Genomic DNA, 22,156 nt, shown 5'->3' on the forward strand with positions numbered 1-22,156 from the left:
TCTCACTGCTGTGACGTCACGTCATATTCTAGCGCTTAGCATGAAATGCTTGCCCCGCGACCGAGCTAGAGGCCTCGCGGAGGAGAGTGAGGGTCACCGAGCGGTTTCTGAAAACATATTCATGAGTGATTGCTCCTCTCTCCTCTGTGTCAATTAGTGCTCTCTCAGCTGCAAAAAAAGTACAGCGTTTCAATTGGGGGGTGCACAGCATGATGTAGGTGGGGCATAGCTCCCTCTGGCGCCCCTGCTGATGCCACTAGGGCACAGGCTGACCAGGCCCTGTCCTACTCCACTCCTGCGCAATACCTCCTGAACTCCATCTATGGGCGCGCTGGGTCATTACAGTCGTCTGTATGGACCCAGTCCCTGACACCAGTACTGTACACAATACTCCAAGTGAGGTCTCACCAGTGATCTGTACAACGGCATGAGCACTTCCCTCTTTCTACTGCTAATACCTCTCGCTATACAAACAAGCATTCTGCTAGCATTACCTGCTGCTCTACTGCATTGTCTACCTACCTTTAAATCCTCAGAAATAATTACCCCTAAATCCCTTTCCTTGCACGTTGAGGTTAGGACAGTATCAAATATTCTATACTCTGGCCTTGGGTTATGCCCTAAATGCATTACTTTGCATTTATCCACATTAAATGCCAGTTGCCATAGCTCTGACCATTTTTCCAGTTTGCCTAAATCATTTGCCACTTGGCTTCTCCCTCCAGTAACATCAACCCTGTTGCTAATTTTTGTGTCATCAGCAAATAGACATACCTTTCCATCAAGACCATCTGCAATATCACTAATAAAAATATTAAAGAGAATGGGTCCAAGTACAGATCCCTGAGGTATCCCACTGGTAACCTTGCTCTGAATATATACCATTGACTACAACCCTCGTTTGTCTGTCACTAAGCCACTCCCTAATCCATTCAACAACATTGGGATCTAAACTCAGAGATTGCAGTTTATTTATAAGTCTTCTATGTGGCACAGTGTCAAAGGCCTTGCTGAAATCCAGATACGCAATGTCCACTGCACCTTGATCAATTACTTTAGTCACCCAATCAAAAAAAACAATAAGATTAGTTTGGCATGATCTTCCTGAGGTAAACCCATGTTGTTTTTGATCTTGAAACCCATATGATTTCAAATGTTTAACCATCCTGTCCTTTAACATTGTTTCAATTAATTTCCCCACTACAGATGTAAGCCTAACTGGCCTGTAGTTGCCTGACACCTCCCTACTGCCTTTTTTTGTGAATGGGCACAACATTCGCTAATTTCCAATCCCCTGGGATGACTCCTGTTACCAATGATTCATTAAATAAATCAGTGAACGGTTTTGCTAGTACACCACCAAGCTCTTTTAATAACTTGGGGTGTATCCCATCAGGCCCCATTGACTTATTTGTCTTTACCTTAGACAACTGAAGTAGAAGCTATGCCTCAATAAACTCACATTTTTCAAATGTCTTTTTTCCTACCTGAGGTCCCATTCCCTCATTTTCATTTGTAAAAACTGAACAGAAATATTCATTGAGGTAGTCAGCTAGACCTTGATCCTCTTCTACATACATTCCTTTTGTTTTTAATCTAACTAATCCTTGTTTTACTTTCCTTTTCTCATTTATATATCTAAAAATGTTTTATTTCTCTTGGACTCCATTTAAGTTGCCCGAGTCTGATAATGACTCCTCAACACATATTCTTATTTTAGAAAAGTTAGCTTTTCTTAAATCTAAAACTTTTGTTTTTGTGTGGTGCGACTCAGTCACTGTTTGTATATTAAACCACACACTGGTGATCACTAGATCCCAAATTTTCACCTACAGAAATATCCGTTAACAAAACTCCATTTGTGAACACTAAATGCAATATGCCCTCTTTATGAGTTGGTTCCTCAACTCTTCCTCAAAGATAATCCCAATAGGGAGTTCAGAATATCTGCACTCTGGTCACAACCAGCTACTTTGGTTTTCCAGTTCACATCAGGGAGATTAAAGTCACTCATGATTATAACATAGTAGATTATCTGGTTTTTCTACTTGTCCTGGGGGTCTATAAATCACACCTACAAAAGTTACTTTACTTTTGCCACATTGTACTGTAACCCAAACCGACGCTATGTTCTCCTCACTAACTAACACTAACTTGTTAACTTAGATTTTATGTTATTTTTCACATATAGGGCCACCCCTCTGTCTTTTCTATGTAAAGAGTACCCCGGTATTAATATGTCACAGTAATTTTTCTCATTATACCATGTCTCAGTAACAGCCGCTACATCAACATTCTCTGTTGCCACTAATGTTACAAGTTCATGGCTCTTATTCCCTAAACTGCGAGCATTTGTACACATGACCTTTAGCTTGCCATTTAACACTAATGCTGCAATCGCTTTCTGTCCTTGTTTTGGGAGGCAAAATATATGCTTCTCCCTATTATATGTATGTACCAAGCCCCCAGATTCACCCACCTGGTTACTAAGTAAATAGCCTTCCCTTTTCATACTGTTTAGCCTGGTATTTATTCCCCCCATCCCTAGTTTAAAATCTTGTCAGAATTCTATCCTGACTGCAGGATAGTTTAAGTTTAACCCTTCTTTCGCTTTGTATTTAATCCCCACTTGAAGCCTATGCCATTACTACACCTGACCTAACCAACAGGCTTTATTACCCTGCCTCCCTTACCTAAAGCCTATGTCATTCACACTTGACACTCCCCTGCTTGTTAGGTGCCTTTTCATTGAAGTTATAGGACCGTTTTGCTCTGGCCTTGTACCTGATCCTGACTTGTACCTGATCCTGAATTTTCCCTGCCTTCAGCCCTGCCAAGTGGGCTCCCTGCCTTCAGCCCTGGCAAGTGGGCTTCCTGCCTTCAGCCCTGCCAAGTGGGCTTCCTGCTTTGTGCCCTGTCCAGCGGACTTCCTACCTTGTGCCCTGTCCAGTGGGCTTTCTACATTGTGCCCTGTCCAGTGGGCTTCCTACCTTGTGCCCTATCCAGTGGGCTTCCTACCTTGTGCCCTGTCCAGTGGTCTTCCTACCGTGCGCCCCTCCAGTACTATACAATACATAGCATTACCTGGAATTCTGCCTGTGATGTATTCCTTTGTGCCTGTCTGTCTTATCCTTCGGTTACCATGCATCGCCGTGTGCAGACAGAACCCCAGGTATCCCCTGCAATGAGGCTCCTACCCAGCCTGATCACACGGCCCTGACATAATGCAATGGCCATTACAAGGAGTCTGGGGGGTTGCTGTCGGTTATCAAACTGATAAGAAAATGTTTACTTGAACTCAAATCATTAATGCAAATGAGGGACTCCAACTCCAATCACCCTCATGAAAACAAATCTCCTACGTCTGTAACATCAACTAAGAAATCCAACAAACCTAAAATCCGTACTAAGAAGGAATCTCCTAGGACATCCAAGAAATATGAACCCCTTACCACAACTGAATTGCAACAAAGAAGTGATGAAGAGTCTTGCTTTTACTGTGGTAAAAAAGGACACTGGATACCCAATGCCCTCTGAAACCTCCTAAACCCTCTGTACCCTCTGAACCGATCAAGCAATCGATGCCACAAGCACAGAGCTTACTTGACTGGGGATGTAGCTTTATTCCCCAGGATAGTGAATCTATTGAGTATCTACCAACCCCTGTGAATCCTAATGCTCCTCAGACTCCAGAGGATGTCCAACTAAAGTCTGATGATGACTCTTATGTGATGGACTACAACTCCTATGATTCTACATTCTGTAATAATGAAAACTACTCCCATATGGATGAACTTCCTGAAGCTTTCTGTTCAACCATGATTACAACCCCTATCACTCCTACCAATAAAAAGGGGAGATCTGCTAAACACCCTCTGGGTGCCCTGTGCGTAGTCCTAGCCTCTGATGGGTCAGAGATGCCAAGAAAAGGACTTGCTATATATGAAAACTACCTCCAAGTAACAAAGTCTGCCGTTGAGGAAAAGTCTCCCTTATTTTCCTTGAATTCTATTCCAGCCAAAGGTGTTGAGAATAATGAATTACCTACCAGCTGTACCGCTGTACCCCCTCACTACATTGTCACTGTAAGTCCTACCTTTGAAAAGAACCCTGTAAAAGCATTGTCAGTCTCTCAAATGCCCTGGCAAGACCTTACAATGCAACAGTCACATGATGTCAAGCCACCGAGCACTAACAGCACTACTGTACAATCTCTCACTGTTGGTCCAGTACTTCCTACCTCATCAAAGCCTGAACACCAGAGACTACCATAGCCCCTAATATCTCCTCTGTACTGGCAACAACGTGACCCATGGTACATGGAAAGAGAAAGCACTGAATCATACCATCTCATCTATTTTTCCAGCATCCAGTTCTGATTTGACCTGTAATTGCACCGCAGATCACCTTTCCTTTGATTGTGTCATTACCTCCAATGGCAATATTATAGGAAAGGAAGACCTGAAAATCAACGAACAAGTCTTGCAAAAAAGAAGAAAAAGTCATGTTAATTTTGTGTTTGGCTCAGTTCTCAGTCTGTTTGTTTATTACTTGCATACAAATTTTATTCTCAGGCTGTTCGCAACCCAGTGGCCGCTCCTTAAATGGGGGGCTGTGTCAGGATTCATACCCCAAAGCAAAATCAGCCCAGTGCTCTAAAAACCCAAAGCCCTCCTTCATACACCAAGACTTGTATGTAGCGCATGGCACAGGTGGAATCTCTGAGAATACTCCCTTGGAGGTCCTTTTTTTAATCTTACTCCCTAAATCCCTAAAATTACCTTTTAGGACACGCCATCGTCCTCTTACTATGTCATTGGTGCCAATGTGCACCAAGACAGCTGGATCCTCACCAGCTCCTCTCTATCCACTCTGTCTGCAACATGCCGAACCCAGGCACCCGGGAGACAGCAAACCATTCGTTTGCTGCTATCAGAGCTACAGATTACCCTGTCTGTTTTCCTAATTATAGAATCCCCTACCACCACAACCTGCCTGGACTTCCCTTCCTGTTGGATCCCCCGCACACTGGATGAGCTGCTCTTCCGACTGTTAGGGAGAACAGCTTTTTCCGGCAGCTGCTGCTGAGGTGCACAAACTGGCCATTTACGGAAAGCAAGTCACTTAGAGAATAGCAAGCCCCTTCCATCCTGTGGTGGGAGCGTGAGGTCTGTAACTCCAGGCCTCTGTTTTAGTGCTCCCTCATCACTATGCACCGGCTATTCATGCAGAGCGCTATTCATGCATATCCCAGTGCTCTGCATCATTTGCTGAGAACAGCAGCCAAGGTCTGAATTGACATACCTCGCACTCCCTAATGTTGGGCCGGCTAGAGGACACCTCCTCCCCAGACCAGTGCGCTGATGGTGCCTGGGTGCGCACTGCCCATGGGGTGCCCGATGAGCAGGGCTGGTTGGGAAGAGCACAATTGCGCAGCTGCCTCGGCAGTCCCCTGAAGACCGGCCCAGGGGAGGTGGCCTCTGTGCTTGTCCCCTTCCCAATAGAATCACTACTATTGTTTAGGGGCTTTGTGGTGAATCACATTGCTGGCAGCAATGTGATTCACCACGGGGCACTGTTGAGCTGGTTAGGGAGATCCGTGATCTCCCCAACCAGTCCTGGAAGCTGCAGCTCCTGATCAGTGCGCCCCCCTTGCAGCTGCGCCCGATGCAAGGACCCTTCCTATGGCCCTGAGACATAGCAATAGCAGGGTACTCTTTTTTATAAAAAAAAAAAGACAGAGAAGGTAAGAAAGAGTGAGGTGTGGCCCTATATGTGAAAGATAACATACAATCTAACCGAATACAAGTTGATGAGGAGAACATAGAGTCAGTTTGGGTTACATTACAATTTGGTAAGCGTACAGTAACTTGTGTAGGTGTAATTTATAGACTCCCTGGACAAGTAGAAGAGCTAGATAATCTACTAATAGAGGAAATAGCTAAAATGATGAAGTGAATCAACTCTAGTAGAAGGTTAAAATATCTGTACTCCTGACACAGCTACTTTGATTTTCCAAACTACGTATTACCCCTTGACCAAAATTGACATGCCAGGCACCTCACAGAAATACATCCTCTTAAAGACAATGATCCTCTTAAAGACAATTAATGTGCTGGTGTTGCCGCAATGCCTCTACCCTGAGGAATTCAACAACAATTTAGGGGCCTGTTAGACTGCTGGTATTCACCATATTGGGTTCATTCAAATATGGCATTGCCCGTCGGCTGAACAAAGTGGATAGCTCAGCCAGTGCTGCTACTTCAGCAGGTACTTCGCCTCAATATAGAGGCATTAAGCAACACAAAAAAGTCAAGGGCCTTGCTTGGTTGCTCCTAGAAGTGTTTCAAAACATGCTGGTGGTGCCGATTCAAAATAAAAAAACTTCTTAGAGGATCTCTTTAGAGCTGTAATGTAGAAACGCAACACTACCACAAGCTTTTACAAAGGCTAATGGTAAAATGATTGCATGGAAAGAGTTAAAATACCAGAATTTTAAATACCCTGAGGTGTTTAGTTTTCAAAAATGCATGGTTTGATGGGGTAAATTGAACTGGCCGGCTTCAAAGATGTCCCAAATATGACATGAGCACAATCTGGCCAGATGTCAAAATTCCAAAACAAAGATCCACACCTCCCAAATGTGGCCCTTTAGCTCCCATGCATGGGTGGTATCACTGTACTCAGGAGATGTTGCTGAATACATATTGTAGTGTTGTTTCACAGTGACAAATAACAGGAGCAGTAAAAGTATACCTAAAGTACAATGTGTATGAAAACATGTTACTACTACAAACTTTGACAAAGGCTGCTAGTACAATTAGTGCACAGAAGGAGTTAAATGCTTGCATTTGAAGTACCCTGGGGTGTCTCGTTTTTGAAATATATGGTTTGATGGGGGTAAATTGAACTGACCAGCTTCAAAGAAGTCTTAAATAGGAAAGGGAGCAGAATGACCATCCATCAAAATTCCAAGCTGAAAAATGTAATTGCACATGTCCCAAAAGTGGCCTTTTACCCCCCAAACAACCAGACAAACCCATGCAGGGGTAGTATCACTGTACTCAGTAGATGTTGCTGGACACAGTGTGGTTTGACAGTGAGATATACAAGATTTTGTAGATGAGTAAAAAGATTTTTCAAATTAAACCGAGAAAAGTGATTGTTCTTTAAAAAACAATTACCATATTTTATAATGTTTTATAGTAAATTCGACAATACAAAATATGGTATCTAAAGAAAGACTTCATTGTCCTGAAGAAAACAATATACATTTATTGTAAATGAGAAAAAAAGAAAAAATGGCGGCGCTTCCTTTAAAAAAATAACACAGTTGGGAAAGTTCGCTAGAGGGTCGCAGTGATGTCACCATTATAGAAACCATCCAGTTCCAGCAAAATGTAAAAAAGTCCAAAAAGAATAAAAAGTAAAGTTTATTATGAGCATGTGCTAAAATTAGCGCTGTATCTTCCCAAAAATCTTGACATGGAAAGAGTTAAAGTAAAAGCATTTCAAATACCCAAGGGGTGTCTAATAAAAAAAAAATAATGGTTTGATGGGGTAAATTGAATTAGCTGGCTTCAAGGATGGCCCTATCAGGACATGGGGGGAGTAGGACCAGATGTAAAAGTTCAAAGTTAAAAATGCGTACTTCCTAAATGTGGCATTTTACCTACCAAACAACCCGAGAAACGCATGCGTGGGGGGTATCACTGTACTCGGGAGATGTTGCTTAACACATTTTGGGGCCTTGTTTGAAAGTGACATATACCAGGAACTGTAAATCCATATCTGAAATGTAATTTTTGTGATAAAAAAAACACAAAATAAATTACTACCATAAGTTTGACAAAGGGTGGTAGTAGAATTCCCATGGAAAGGGTTAAAATACCAGCATTTGAAATACCTTGAGGTGTCAAAAATATATGGTTTGATGGGGTAAATTGCATTGGCCGGCTTTAAAGATACTCAAAATAGCACATGGCTCAGAATGACCAGATTTGGAAAAAAAAAATTTAATAGCAAAACGCTACTTGTACTTATTGCCCAATAACTAGCAGAAAAAAGCAAAAAAAACATTGGGTATTTCTAAACTCAGGACAAATAGTAGAATCTATTTAGCAGGTTTTTTCATTAGCTTTTTGTTTTTTTCAATATTTTATTATTTTTTATAGGAAATTAGATGATATGATTAAAAAATGTATCTGAAGAAAGCCCTTCATGTAGTCCTGTAAAAAAAAATAACTTGTATCGGTACACTAAATGGGTAAGTAGAAAATTACATCTAAATATGCGCAATGCAAAAGTGGGCTGCCCGTGCACGTTCTTGCAAATACCACAGGTGAGGTTTCAAGGTTGTGTAAAATCATGGGCCTGTGTGTACCATCTACATACGTGTACAACCACACCTATATGATCATTTTACTCAAGTTGGACTTATTGAAAGAATTCATTCAGAAAAATATATTCATAAATAAGTTTGGTTTCAAATTTATTTGAAAGAAATGCACATGTTGTTTTCTGTATATCACGTGGTAGAATGAAAGGTTTACCATAAACTAGGTATCTATGGGTAGCTTAACTGTTCCAGAAAAAAACAATATATAGGTTTCTGTATTGAAAGTGTAAGCTGTTTAAGTAGATTATTTCTTAAATGTAACTATAGCAGAAGTCTGGAAATTGGGCATGCCCCTGACAAGGAAAAACATACCCAACCCCAATCACTCAAAGGGTTAAATGTACACTATTTTTTGGTAATAAAGAATATACAGGGATATAATTGGTTATAAGGACAGGATTAGTTGTAGGGTATTTGCCTTCAGAAGCAACAGAGGGTTGAATTTGATGGCTTTGTTTGATTTTTCAATGTTTCATTACTGTGTTAAGTGTCTTAAGCAGTTAAGAAAATTTGATTCATGACAGAAATTTGCTAAACTTGTGTTGGTTGGTACTTTGGATACCATAAATCTGTAGGTCCCATATTAGTCAGCGCGTGTAATATTACGAAATTGAAACTCTATACATCCTATTGTCATTGTCTATTCAAACTTGTATATAGTACAAGTACAGCAAACAGCAATATAGAACAATAACGCATGTATCACTGGGTGTAAAGCTCAGTGGAACACACAATAAAAAACGCCTGTTGTACAGTAATCGGGTTGATAAACCACTCTACAAGGCTATACAATGTCACATTGACACAGAAACTCATTGTGGTAAAAATGGAGTATATATATATATATATATATATATATATATACTTGTCGTGGTACAGTGTTTACAATTGAGAAAGATACCAGAAGGATACCTAACTCTAAGGAGGATCTGCCTTGCCATCAGGAGAATGAAAATGACTGTGCAATGTTTAAAAAGTGGGAAAGAGGGCCAATCCAAATTTCCCAAAACGTCAGTAGGGGTATGTGCATAAATGGATAGTGATAATGGTTGTAGTTTGCGGGGGGTACGGAGATGGGGGCCAAGTAATACATGGAAGTCTGGGTAAGATACATGTCATGCCTCCAGAACCATCTCCTATTGTCTATTCAAGCTTGACCCAGGAGAAAACCTTGTAAAGCCCGTTCCTCCTCATCAAATTATGTTCTGTGTTCATTCCGATTTCCTGTTCTCACCCATCATTCAACAAATGTCATCCTTTTTTTTGTTTAAAATGTGCTATACAGATGGAATTAACTCAACAGTTCTTTGATACTTGGTCACTCTTAACAAAACTGGGCCTTTTAGTTATATAGCAGTGGTTGGTAAGGATAGGATGGAGAAAATGAAACTCAACAGCTACTTTTCTACTGTTAATTTGAACTAAATCATGACTGAACTTTAAAAACGAACCATGATGGTTAATACAGATGTTTTGTTCCATATTCATCAAGCTGCACAAAAGCATTCCCCATTTACAAAGTATACTGAAAATGAGGTTTTTTGTCTCCTTCTTTTTTACAGGCTTGATATGTGCAGTTTCATTCCTCATTGCACTTATTTTTGTCTTGGAATCTGGAAACTATTGGCTTGCACTATTTGACAGCTTTGCTGGATCCATTCCTTTGCTAATAATAGCGTTCTGTGAAATGTTTGCAGTGGTGTACATATATGGAATAGACAGGTAAATATAAAGTTCAGCATTTTAAAGCATTAGCTCCTTTATTCATAACTAAGTTCCTTAAGTACAGCAACAATTAGTATGCAAAAGACATCTGTACTTGACTACGCAAACACGCCGTACACCAGGCATTTAAGTAACATACTTGGTTAAAAAATATGAAACAGATCTCCTCAGAGCCGGACTGAGAATAAAAACCAACCGTGGAAATAACCGAATACAAGCTTCATTTTTCAGAGTGCCATTATTGTGCATTTGGTGGGGTCCTTGCCCAGATTTGTTTTGTGCAGAGTCAGGACAAACTATGCATTTATAAAGAAAACATTTGTCATAAATATGAAAACAGTTCTTAATATCACTGTGGTCCATAACATCATGCATTGGGTTGGGACAATCTAGGAGAGCTCAGTGTAGTCCAAATAATGCTAAATAATAAGTACGTTTGAAATTTATCGTTTTCAAGCTCACGTAAAAAAATTCCCGAATATAGAAATCAGAACTCACAGTAGAAATCAGAGTGAATCATAAACAAGCAAATAAACGATTAGCTCTTCAAAAATGTGCAAAATTATTTGCTAAACAGTCGGCAAAACAGAACACATTATTCTTTAGAGTTAAGCATGTGCAAAACATTTGTCAAACAATAATTACTTTTATAACAGTCCTAATAACCCTTTAATGTTCAATATATTTTTTCTAAGCTGTATTGCTGTATTGTCCAAAAACTTTTATAGGCCAAAATATACAAATATAATTTGTAATGTCAAAAAGTAGGACTGCCTTGTAAACAAACAGTTGTAAATCAACTAAATATCATACACATTCTCTGCATTGTGGGTATAGATCACATGAGAACTGCATGGAAACATAGAGATCAACTGAATATCACATGCAAACCCTGCCTTGCAGGTTTAGATCAAATGAGAAATATACAGATTAACAACAATGCCTATGTTTCAAGAACACAGGCCTATGCATAAGTAACCTCTGTCATTATGCAGAGCTATCTAAGATATCCCAGGAGCAGAAGTCTACAGAAGATGGCCCTCCATAATAAAAAGTTCCCAACTGAAAGCCACAACTCTCCTGAAAACTCTGCTGTCAACTCTTCCTTCAATGAATATACCTCATTGTTTCTAAAAAAAAAAAAAAAAAAAAAAAAAAGACCAAGATGGTAGACTCTTCCCCTAAAAGAGTCCACCATCAATGGAGTCCCTCCAGTCCCTGGAGATTGATTGCCAATTATGCCCTCGATTCTTACCTATGATTTGTGCTATGTAATGTATATGTGGAGCCTTTCTATGTGCTGTGATTTAACTTTTTTATGTATACAACCATATTTTGTTAGTTTAGGTGTTTCTAGTTGTGTAATATAAATGCGGGTGGTAGTCCCTTTCTCAGTGCTTAACATTTTTACATATGCTCATATATATACAGTCATGTGAAAAAGAAACCACATCATGTTTTAATCCTATGGTTTTACATTGGTTATGATTGTTATGTCCTGAAATGCAAAACCATAGGATTCAAAGATGGTGTACCTTCTTTTTCACGCAACTGTTGATTTCAAACAAAATGATAAACAGTATATTTACATAATGATATATATTTTCCAATCCTGGATCATTTCTTTCTAAAACTTAAAATTAGCATCTTTCTTTTCCTGATTTTGTCATTCTAGATTGTGTATTAACTGGCTTCTTTTGAGTACTGCTAAGCGTTCTTATACGATGTTTTATTTCCCTGTCTAGGTCACACAGTCATACTGTAGATCAAGGTCACATTTTACCAAAACAACCGAAGCAGACTTACCAACACTCTTTAAATACAATGAATCCATTATTAGTGTTGGATGCTACCTCGGTATAAATTAGACGTGCAAATGGGCCAAAAACGATTCCGACAAATGTTCTGGTTAGTTTTTGGCCCATTCGTTTTTGGGCAACAAATTTCATTTCCTGAGCATTCGGTTCAGAAAATTTGGGGGCATTTTTGATTTGAGAATGAAATTTGTTGGCTGGTGCCTAAATTTACTCTCATTTACTCTCTCACACTCTCGTTTACTCTCTCTCACACTCTCTAAATGTTTCCCTACATTTTCTGCAAACCACTTCCACTTCTGCATCTTCTTTATATTATTTCTGCTATCTGCTCCTTCTCTCTTCTAGCTTAAATCTTCAACACTTAATCTGGTATCTTCTTTCTTAGTCCAAATCTCCACGGACATAACCTGGAGACTTCCGCCAAAATGGCCGCTCTGCTGTGATGTCCTCCCTGATTCTCCAATCGGGAAAGAGAACGTCACCGAAAGCACTTACAGAGGGCAATATGGTGGTGCTTGCTGTCCCCTCCCAATCATCCAATCAGAGTAGATGATTGGGAGGGGACGGCAAGCCTTGCAATATTGCCCTCAGTTGGTGCTTTTGGTGATGTCCTCTTCCCCGATTTGAGAATCAGGGAAGACGTCACTGCAAGCTCCGCCATATTGGCGGAAGGTCATGACAGGTTGCACGTTATGTCCATGGAGATGCGGACAAAGAAAGAAGATAAAGCAGAATAAGGATTAATAAATAGTTTAATAATTTGTTTATGTCATTATGTTATTATCCTTTACATACTGTATATAGGATATGTCATGTTATGTTAATAGTTTGTATATCACTATGTTTTTTTGTTTGTTTTCAGATTCAATGAAGACATCCAGTTTATGATCGGACATAAACCGAATATTTTCTGGCAGGTTACATGGAGAGTTATAAGCCCTCTCATTATGTTAGTCATATTCTTCTTCTACTTTGCGGTAAAGATTTCTCAAGAACTCTCATACATCGTTTGGGATCCAAATTATGTAAGTAATTATAGAAAACATGACTATATAAGACCTCACAAAGTCTTTGCTTATGCAGATGACCTGCTATTCGTGGTCTCATAACCTCTGGCGTTTATGCCAAACATTCTCGCCTAACTGAATCGGTACAGGGACCTCTCTAACTATAAATTTAACCGGGACAAGTTGGAGGTGTAAAACCTCTCTTGCTCTGACCCCCTGGTCTCTTCTCTTTTCTCCTGCTTGCCCTTCTGATGATGCCAGGGGAAACTAAAATATCTGGGTTTGTGGCTTACAAAGGACTTGATCCTTCATCTCTCTTGGTACGGTTGTATTAAGACCCTTAAAATGAAGTTACTGCCCAGACTCCTCTATTTATTCCAAACAATTCCTATTTGCATTGCTCATTTCTTTTTCAGCGAGCTAAATTCAGTAATGCATACATTTGTCTTGCTGGGGTCCTCCTTGAGGTTGTGTTTCGGGGTCCTAGCCTAAGCGGAATGGTGGCCTAGCTCTGCCTGATACCCAAAAATATTACTGGGCTTTGCACCTACTTTGGACCCTTGAGTAGTCTTTTGGTTTGTGGAGTAAACTCTGGACACCAGGTCCTAATCTCGCTGGGAAATTGCCTGTGAATTTAGCCTTAAGCAGTCAATGCAGTCGTTGATCCGCAGCCATTTATCTGGGCTATACTCCATATCTGGCACTTGGGGAAGGTAGGAGGGCGCTTCTGTCCCTTTGTCCTCTCACTGGTGGACTTGCTGAGTGGTTCAGTGGACTTCCTTCAGTTTCTTCCCCCGATTAGGGTCTCTCAGATCATATCTATTTTGTATAGATCAAGGTTCTTTTCCTTATTAGCCAAAGACCAACCTCTTGCAGTGTACGGTTGTGCTCAAAGCTCTTATTTCAGAGTCAGGTATGTCTTCCCTCCATGACCCTTGATATTAAGAGTTCTACAAAAGACCAATGAAGAGAGAGGCTACTTCATCCTTATTGCTCTTTACTGGCCAAGTACTGGCGCACTATGGTTTTCGTAACTTCTATACCTATGATTCTCAGTCCCCATCAGGTTAGCTCAGAGATCAGATCTCCTCCTCCAAGGTCCAGTTTGGCATTCATTCCCCACCAAGGTTCATCTAACAGGGCCTGCAGCCTCCTACAATCAAGGAACAGATTGCAACCATCAGCGCTCCCAGGATTTGGATCTGGTACAACAGAGCTGTGTTAAAAGATAAATAAAAGCTATTGACAGAATCCACCCTAGAACATCTTCTAAATTACTGACCTAGGACCATAACACAGTCCTAAATTACCTTACCAAGGATCCATTAGAACCATTCAAACAAGCTTCTATCCAGTTTTTGTTCAGGGGGACAGCATTGCTGGTTGCTATTACCTCTGGTAGGCATATTACAAGCTGATGAATTTTCAAGAACGTTTTCTTTAGTTTCCATGTCACGAAGTAGTTCTGCACTTACCACCAGAATGTATCTATTCGCTTTCTGTAAAACCTATGAAATTGCTCTACCTGTCGTTTGTGATGATTCTTTATTGGATGAAGGGAAGAGCCTTCCCACTTTCGACCTAAAGAAATGTCTAAGCAGATCTTAGGAACAGAGGAGATAATGCTAGTCTCTCGATGCTCCATTTTTTTGATGGATTCTTCAAGCCATCAGAGCCTAAACACTAATCTGCAAGCAGTGGTGACTCTAGAAACAATATATAGGGGGGCACAAAAGATACCACAGTCAAATTGGGGGGGCATTAATAATTTCCACCATTAGGTCATACCACTGAAAAAACATATATAATGTGCTATGGAATGATACTTTTGTTATTGGACAATACAATACTTGATCATTCAACATGGGAAGCCTGAAGCCACAATTTAGTACGACTAATCCTTGAAATAAATATTATAGAGTAAACAACACAATACCTTAACTTTTCCACGACATGATTTCAGGGCCTAATATTAGACCCTTCTGCCGATATATATAAATATTAGATCCTGCTTCTGATATATATATATAGATATAGATATATTAGCCCCTGCTGCCGATATATATATTAATACTAGTCCCTGCTGCCAAAATATATATAAATATATATATATAAATATTAGACCCTGCTGCGGATAGCAGGTATAGATCAACACATTAACACACAAACCCAGCTTTGCATGTATAGATCAATCCTGTATTTGCAGGTATACAATAATAATATATGTAACGTAGCATTGCAGGTATAGATCAAATAAATCCATGGAAACAGCATTGCAGGTATTAATCAACTGAACAAGACATACAAACCCTGTATTTGCGGGTATACATAAATAATGTATGGAAACATAGCATAGCAGATATGGATCTACAGAATAACACACAAACCCAGCTTTGCAGACACAGAATTCACATAAAAACTTGGCATTAAAGGTATATTTAAAACCCACTAAATTACAGGCATAGATCACAGGTTGCACACCTCAAAGTCAGCCCTGGCATCCACACTGCCCACACAGAACCTGGCCAGCACCCAGATAACACACATAAGATTTGCCATCTTTGTCCCCAAATAGCCCTGCGCAAATCAACTTTGTCCCCAAACAGCCATCTTTGTCCCATATACACTCTGCCTATGCCATCTTGGTCCCCAAGGCTCAAACATCCTGCTAGTGCCATCTTTGCCCTTCCACAATTATACATCTATGATACACACAAACACATTAACTCATGCTCTCCCTCATTGAGACAATTCATCCACACATTAACTCATGCTCTCGCTCATTCAGACAATTCATCCACATATTAACTCATGCTCTGCCTCATTCAGACAATTCATTGACATATTAACTTATGCTCTCCCTCATTCAGACAATTAATCCACATATTAACTCATGCTCTCTCTCATTCAGACAATTAATCCACACATTTACTCATGCTCTCCCTCATTCAAACAATGCATCTCACTCATTCACACTTTACTTCAATTCAATATTCTTACTACTCTCTTTCTCACTATATACCCCCACTCCCTCCCTTATCACTTTCTACCCCCACTCCCTCCCTTATCTCTTTCTAACCCCTCTCACTCCTCTCCCCCTTTGTAGTTCACTCACCTTTAAGTCCTGCGGCTGGAGGACGAGGCTTCAGTCTTCCTTCTCTGCGGCGACGGAGGTAGAGGCTTCGTGGAGGAGACTGAGGGGGCCGAGCGGTTGCTAGGCGCCCCTCTCTCTCCTCCACGTCAAAAAAAAAAAAAGCGTTTGAGGCTGCGCCCGGGACTTAAAGTCCCATTGCGGGACTGTCCTGGGCAATCCGTTGGGTGGTTCCAAATTTGGCGGGGGGGGGGCAACAGGGGGGGCAAGGAATAACCTGTAGTGACGCCACTGTCTACAAGTGTCTGAGCTGTGGCCACAAACTATACGTTCCGTGAAAACACATCCCCTTAAATTTTTTTTGGGAAGAGCGGATTATTGAAACAAATCAGTAGAGTACAGCGCAGTTGTAGCAAGCACATTTTAAAAGCAGATGTTACAAAAGTACCAGTGAAGCTCCTCACTGAAAGTCTATCTGGGAGATTATCCAATCATTCATGTGTAGACTGAACTTAGGTTTCAATTTATACGTTTTCGTGGGTTACCAGAGAAGTCTTCCTGTGACTGTGGTACAAAGAGCTGCCTTAATATAGGTGGCCTAACATATGGTACATGTTTCAATATTGTATATGCCAAAAAAACACGTTAAATCAAACATGTCACAGACCGATTTCTTATAATCTCCTGAAGATTTTAAAGACACTCTTCTTATCATTCTATTTTGCCCACTGCAAACATAAATCTAATGGGTTTACAAAATTTCAGGGTTTTTTAAATGAAAGCAGATTTATCTTTTTTTAAGTTGAGACGAGGAAGGAGCATTTCATGATTCGAGTGGTAAAATTACCCCTAAACATCAAAATAACCCCCATAAACTATGTATTCCCTAAAAACACATCACCCAATGACCTCAAAAACACCCACTTGCCTTTATAAGTGGACTGCCACATCCACTAGATAGGAACATAAGATATTGATGTTTTTTCCTTCCACCTTTCCACATTTTTTGCATTTATCAGGGTGGATGCTACACATCAGTCTTTCCTTTTTTTCTTACACTTACCGTATTTGCTCGATTATAAGACAAGGTTTTTTCCAGAGCAAATGCTCTGAAAAATACCCCTCGTCTTATAATCAGGGTCGTCTTATAATCAGACCTCAAATAGGTGCTTACCGGTGCTTCTGAGTCCCCGGTGCTTAGTCCGGGCTGCGTGTAGAGCTCTACGCGATACAATCGCGTAGAGCTCTACACACTTCCCGGACTAAGCACTGGGGACCCAGATGCAGGGGACCTGGATCCTCCTGTGTTAACCCCCGACCCAACTTACCGGTGCATCTGAGTCCCCGGTGCTTAGTCCGGGCTGCGTGTAGAGCTCTACGCGATACAATCGCGTAGAGCTCTACACGCTGCCCGGACTAAGCACTGGGGACTCAGAAGCACCGGTAAGCTGGAGGGGGGGGGCATAACACAGGAGGATGCAGGGGACCTGCATCCTCCTGTGTTATGCCCCCTCCAATTTACCGGTGCTTCTGAGTCCCCGGTGCTTAGTCCGGGCAGCGTGTAGAGCTCTACGCGATTCGCGTGGAGCTCTACATGCTGCCCGGACTAAGCACCTGGGGCTCAGATGCAGGGGACCTGGACCTTCCTGTGTTATGCGCCCCCCCAACTCAGAAGCACCGGTAAGTTTGGCTTTTAACCCCTTTAATGCCACTCTGCCTCCTGAAATGCCTTAAACCTCCCTATATGCCACTCTTCCCCATAATATGCCTTTTAACCCTCTAAGTGCCGAGTAGCATATAGGGTTAAAAGGCATATCATGAGGCACAGTGGCATATAGGGTTAAAACGCATATCATGGGGCACTGTGGCATTTAGAGGGTTAAAAGGCATATCTTGGGGCACAGTGGCATATAGGGGGCAGATGTGCATAACTGGGGGGCAGGTTGGAAAATAGAAGGAAATAAAACCAAAATATTTTTCTCAAGCATACCTTTTATTAAAAAAAGTGTTTAAATGAATTAACATTTACTGGTAAAACTTTTTTCCTATAGGGTCGTCTTATATTCAGGCTTTTTCTTTTTTTCCTAAATTAATATTAAGATTTGGGGGGTCGTCTTATAATCAGGGTCGTCTTATAATCGAGCAAATACGGTATTATAAATAAGAAGGGAAGGTACATTCACAGGTCATATCTTTTCTCTCCAATCTCCACCAATCCTCTCAAATCTCCACCAATACTGGCTGGTGGGTTATTGCTAAGCATGGCAAAAAGCTATGTATTCCTTTTGAAGTGTAATAAAAATATGTAAACATGGTTCTGCTGGCACTTAACTATTAACTTCTTAAATTCTTAAATAGATTTTTATTTTCTGTTTATTACTGGGGGGGACAGTGTCAGAATAACATAACCTTAACTTAGGATGTCTACCTTTCTGCCTTTGACAATGGATCTTTGTTATATATTTCTTGTTACTCTTGTTTGCATAAATATTGCACATGCACTATATGACCAAAAGTATGTGGATACCTGACCATTACACCTATATGAGCTTGATGGACATCATCTCCTAAAACTATGGGCATTAATATGGAGTTGCCCCCTCCTTTGTGGCTTTGTGACTCCACTTTTCTGGGAAGGCTTTCCACAAGATTTTGTTGTGTTTGTGTGAGTTTGTGCCCATCCAGCCAAAAGAGCATTTGTGAGGTCAGGTATTCATATTAAATGAGAAGGCCTGGCTTGCAATCGGCAATTCATCCGAAAGGTGTGTAGTGGGGTTAAGGTGCAGACTACTTGAGTTCCTCCACACCAAACTTGTCAGACCATGTCTTTATGGACCTTGCTTTGCGCATTGGGGCATAGTCATACTGGAACAGGAAAGGGTCTTACCCAAACTAATGCCATGCAGTTTGAAGCATACAATTATCTAAAACGTCTTTATATGCTGTATACATTACCCTGGACGGGAACTAAGGGGCGTAGCCCAAACCTTGAAAAATAGCCCCGGATCATTATCCATCCTCCACCAAATTTACTGTAGACACTATGTATTCCGATAGGTAACATTCTCCTGGATTTGGACATCCAGATAGTGAGGCAGTTTGGAACAAGCTATGGGCTCCAGCACTCGGCAGCCCTGCTCTATGAGGGCTCGCACTACCACTTTGTGGCTGATCTGTTGTTAATCCTAGCCACTTTCATTTCGCAATAATATTTAGTGTGCGTTCTTGACACCAGGACATATCTAGTGGGTCAGGAATTTGTCTACAGAGATGGCATGTGCTTTATCTTATACACCTGTTGGCATTGGCTGTGGCTAAAAACACCTAAACTCAATAATTAGGAGGGATGTCCACATACTTTTGGTCATATAGTGTAAATATAAATATAAACATACAGAATGATGTGTGTTCATACTGACAAATGGACTATTACGCAATTAAGGGGTGAGAGGTAATCTGTTTAATTTGAGGTTGCTTTCATATATTTTCAATAAAGTAATTGTTGTTGTTTTTTTATTACAGAAAGAATTTCCAAAAGCAGAAGAAAAGTCTTATTCAGGATGGGTATATGCTATAATTGTAATTCTAGCTGGAGTGCCAAGTGTAGTCATAATAATTTATGCAATTTATAAAGTCATTAGGAACAGATGGAGAAAAGATGATGACCAGAGAGAAATAATCAATGCTACATCAGTTGCATCAATCAACGGAGAAGCTAAAAACCATGTGTAACAATTATTAATTAAATCAAATGGAAAATATGTTGAGTTTTGAAACTGTTAAAATTGTATAGTTAGAAGGAATGTTTTAAAAACAAAACGCTCTGGCAAGATTCTATTTGATTTTCTACAAGAGTAGTTAAATCTTGTAAATCAAATAGAAGGAATGTTTTAAATACAAATGACAATGTGAAATATTGCCAGCTTGACAAAATAGATGGTTCTTATGTTTTCCATCTCTAACAAAACAATTTGACTCATCTCACTGCAAATATAATAGGTGGAAAAACTATTTGTAATACATTGTAATAACCATATCTGTTAAACTTAAAATAATGTGAAATGTGCCCCTAAACAAAGATATTCTGAACTAAAACTCAATCTTCAAATGATGATAATGTCACTGCTATCCTTTCCTTATTAATATGATATAAGACTTTCCCAGCGCAATGTTAAAATGTTTTGGGGTTAAGATAAAGAAATACAGTTTTTGTGTGTATTACTAAAAGTTTTAATTAAATATACATATATTAGAATCAGACCTTTCGTGTCAGTTGCGTATTAAGGATAACTACCATAAATTGTATTCTCATTGTATATTATTTTGTGGCATATTGTATTATTACATAACGCCACCATATTCCACGGCTTTGTACAATGTGTAAGCAGGTTATAACAAGTATTGTATAAGATAATTTAACTTGAACTTGCACTCTAGAAGGAGTTACGAGGCATAACACACGAGGTAATAGCACCATTCATAAGGATAAACCAGCCACACTAGTATAAGTATTGGCCAAAGGTAGATGAGGGATTAGGAAAGGTGAGGTAAAGTAAAATGGGAGGAAGGGCATCAACGTGTAAGTTTGTAGGAGCCCTTCAAGAAGTGGGTCTTGAAGGATTTTCTGAAGGACCAGAGGAAGAGTTTGATAGGTAAGGGGAGGGCATTTCGGAGGATGGGGGATGGTGTTTTTTTTGAAACACAATGGATTTGGGGGCTTAAAGAAAGGTAGTCAATGGTGACACCTAGGGGACAGGTACATGATTGCATGGAAACTGTTAGCATTAGAGGGACATCGCGTTAAGGAGAGAGGCAAGGTAGTTAGTTGCACAATCTAAGAGAGAGGGAGATGGGGAGATGATAGGTAGATCTGGGTATCATCGGCAACACAAGTGATATTGAAATCCAAAGATTAGGATTAGTTTGCCAAGTGAGGTAGTGTAAAGTGAGAACAGAAGGGGTCTTAGAACTGAGCCTTTGGGCTTTTATAATAAATATACCTTTCTTCACTATGTTTGGTAGCATATAGGATATGTAATAAAGGAAATTACAAAAACAAATAGCTGCTTGCAAAATAATTGTCTGATGAAAATAATTTTTCACTGAACATGTAGGCTCAAGTTTGTTACCTGTTCCATTCTTGAAGGACAAATGTCCTTTATGTAGTGCTATCAAAATAAGTCCCTCAAATTTGTACATGTTGAAGGAATAAGACTGGATTTGACCCAGTTTATTATCTACCACTTTTCTTGCAGTTTTTAATGGATATGTGTTCTGACAGCATTACTTCTACTTTTACATTAATTAATCAGTAAGGTACAGTATGGCTATAATGCCCTCTTATCCAAGCCTCTATAGGAGGTTAATTGTCTGATCTCCAAAATCTGGGGATAGTGGTTCTGGCCGCATTAATGAGGTGGTAAGTAAGTGATCTCTTGTATGATCTGAAGGACAGTGAAGTATGCACTAATTCGGGGGTGAGTCTGGTCTCTGGGTCGACCACCTCCCTGATGACCTCCTCTACTTTTCCCCAGAAAGGGCGGATCTAGGTGCACTCCCACCATATGTGAAGGTAAGTGCCCCGAGCTAAACCGCATCTCCAGCACAGGGGATAAATTTGGGGGAGAAAACGGTACAGGTAGCTTGTACCATCTGGATAGAAGTTTGAAAGCTGTTTCCTGTGTCTTGCTTGAAATAGTCCCTTTATGCGTCAGAAGGACTCCTTCTAGTGGAAAAAGTCGTACCTAACTCGTGTTCCCACAATCTATAATAATATGGCTTATCAGGACCAAACCAACATTGCATACAGTCTGGATAGGAGGTGGGTTGGTTCCGAGTCGACCTCACAGAGTGTCTCAAGGACCGTAAGCGGTCTATGAAATATCGTGTTAGTGACGTGGTTGGTTAGAAAGTGGCGCAACTGATGGTAAAAGAAAGTCAAAAGTGCGAGCGTGATAAGTCTGACAGGGGTCTAAGGCCCCCGCTAGCGATCACATGTGACATTCGCAGAACCCGAGACCCAGCTGGAAGCAATCATTTTACAATGGGGTTACCCATACCTGGGGCGAACTCTGGATTGCCCAAGATCGGAAATAGGGGGCCAGGGAAAGAGGACAAT

The 22,156-nt window shown here is 40.4% G+C and overlaps 1 protein-coding gene across 1 annotated transcript in view; it reads left to right on the forward strand.

The window, feature by feature from the left end:
• SLC6A19 (solute carrier family 6 member 19) overlaps window positions 1-20,296 on the forward strand; it is an 89,836-nt gene extending 69,540 nt beyond the window's left edge. The window contains exons 10-12 of the mRNA XM_053467314.1: window positions 9,961-10,120; window positions 12,803-12,965; window positions 19,561-20,296. Coding sequence (XP_053323289.1) covers window positions 9,961-10,120; window positions 12,803-12,965; window positions 19,561-19,770 — 533 coding nt within the window. The 3' untranslated portion in view covers window positions 19,771-20,296. The remainder of the gene's footprint in view (window positions 1-9,960; window positions 10,121-12,802; window positions 12,966-19,560) is intronic.
• The last annotated feature ends 1,860 nt before the right edge of the window (window positions 20,297-22,156 follow it).

This window comes from Spea bombifrons, chromosome 5 (assembly GCF_027358695.1).
Source record: "Spea bombifrons isolate aSpeBom1 chromosome 5, aSpeBom1.2.pri, whole genome shotgun sequence".
Taxonomy (NCBI): Eukaryota; Metazoa; Chordata; class Amphibia; order Anura; family Pelobatidae; genus Spea; species Spea bombifrons.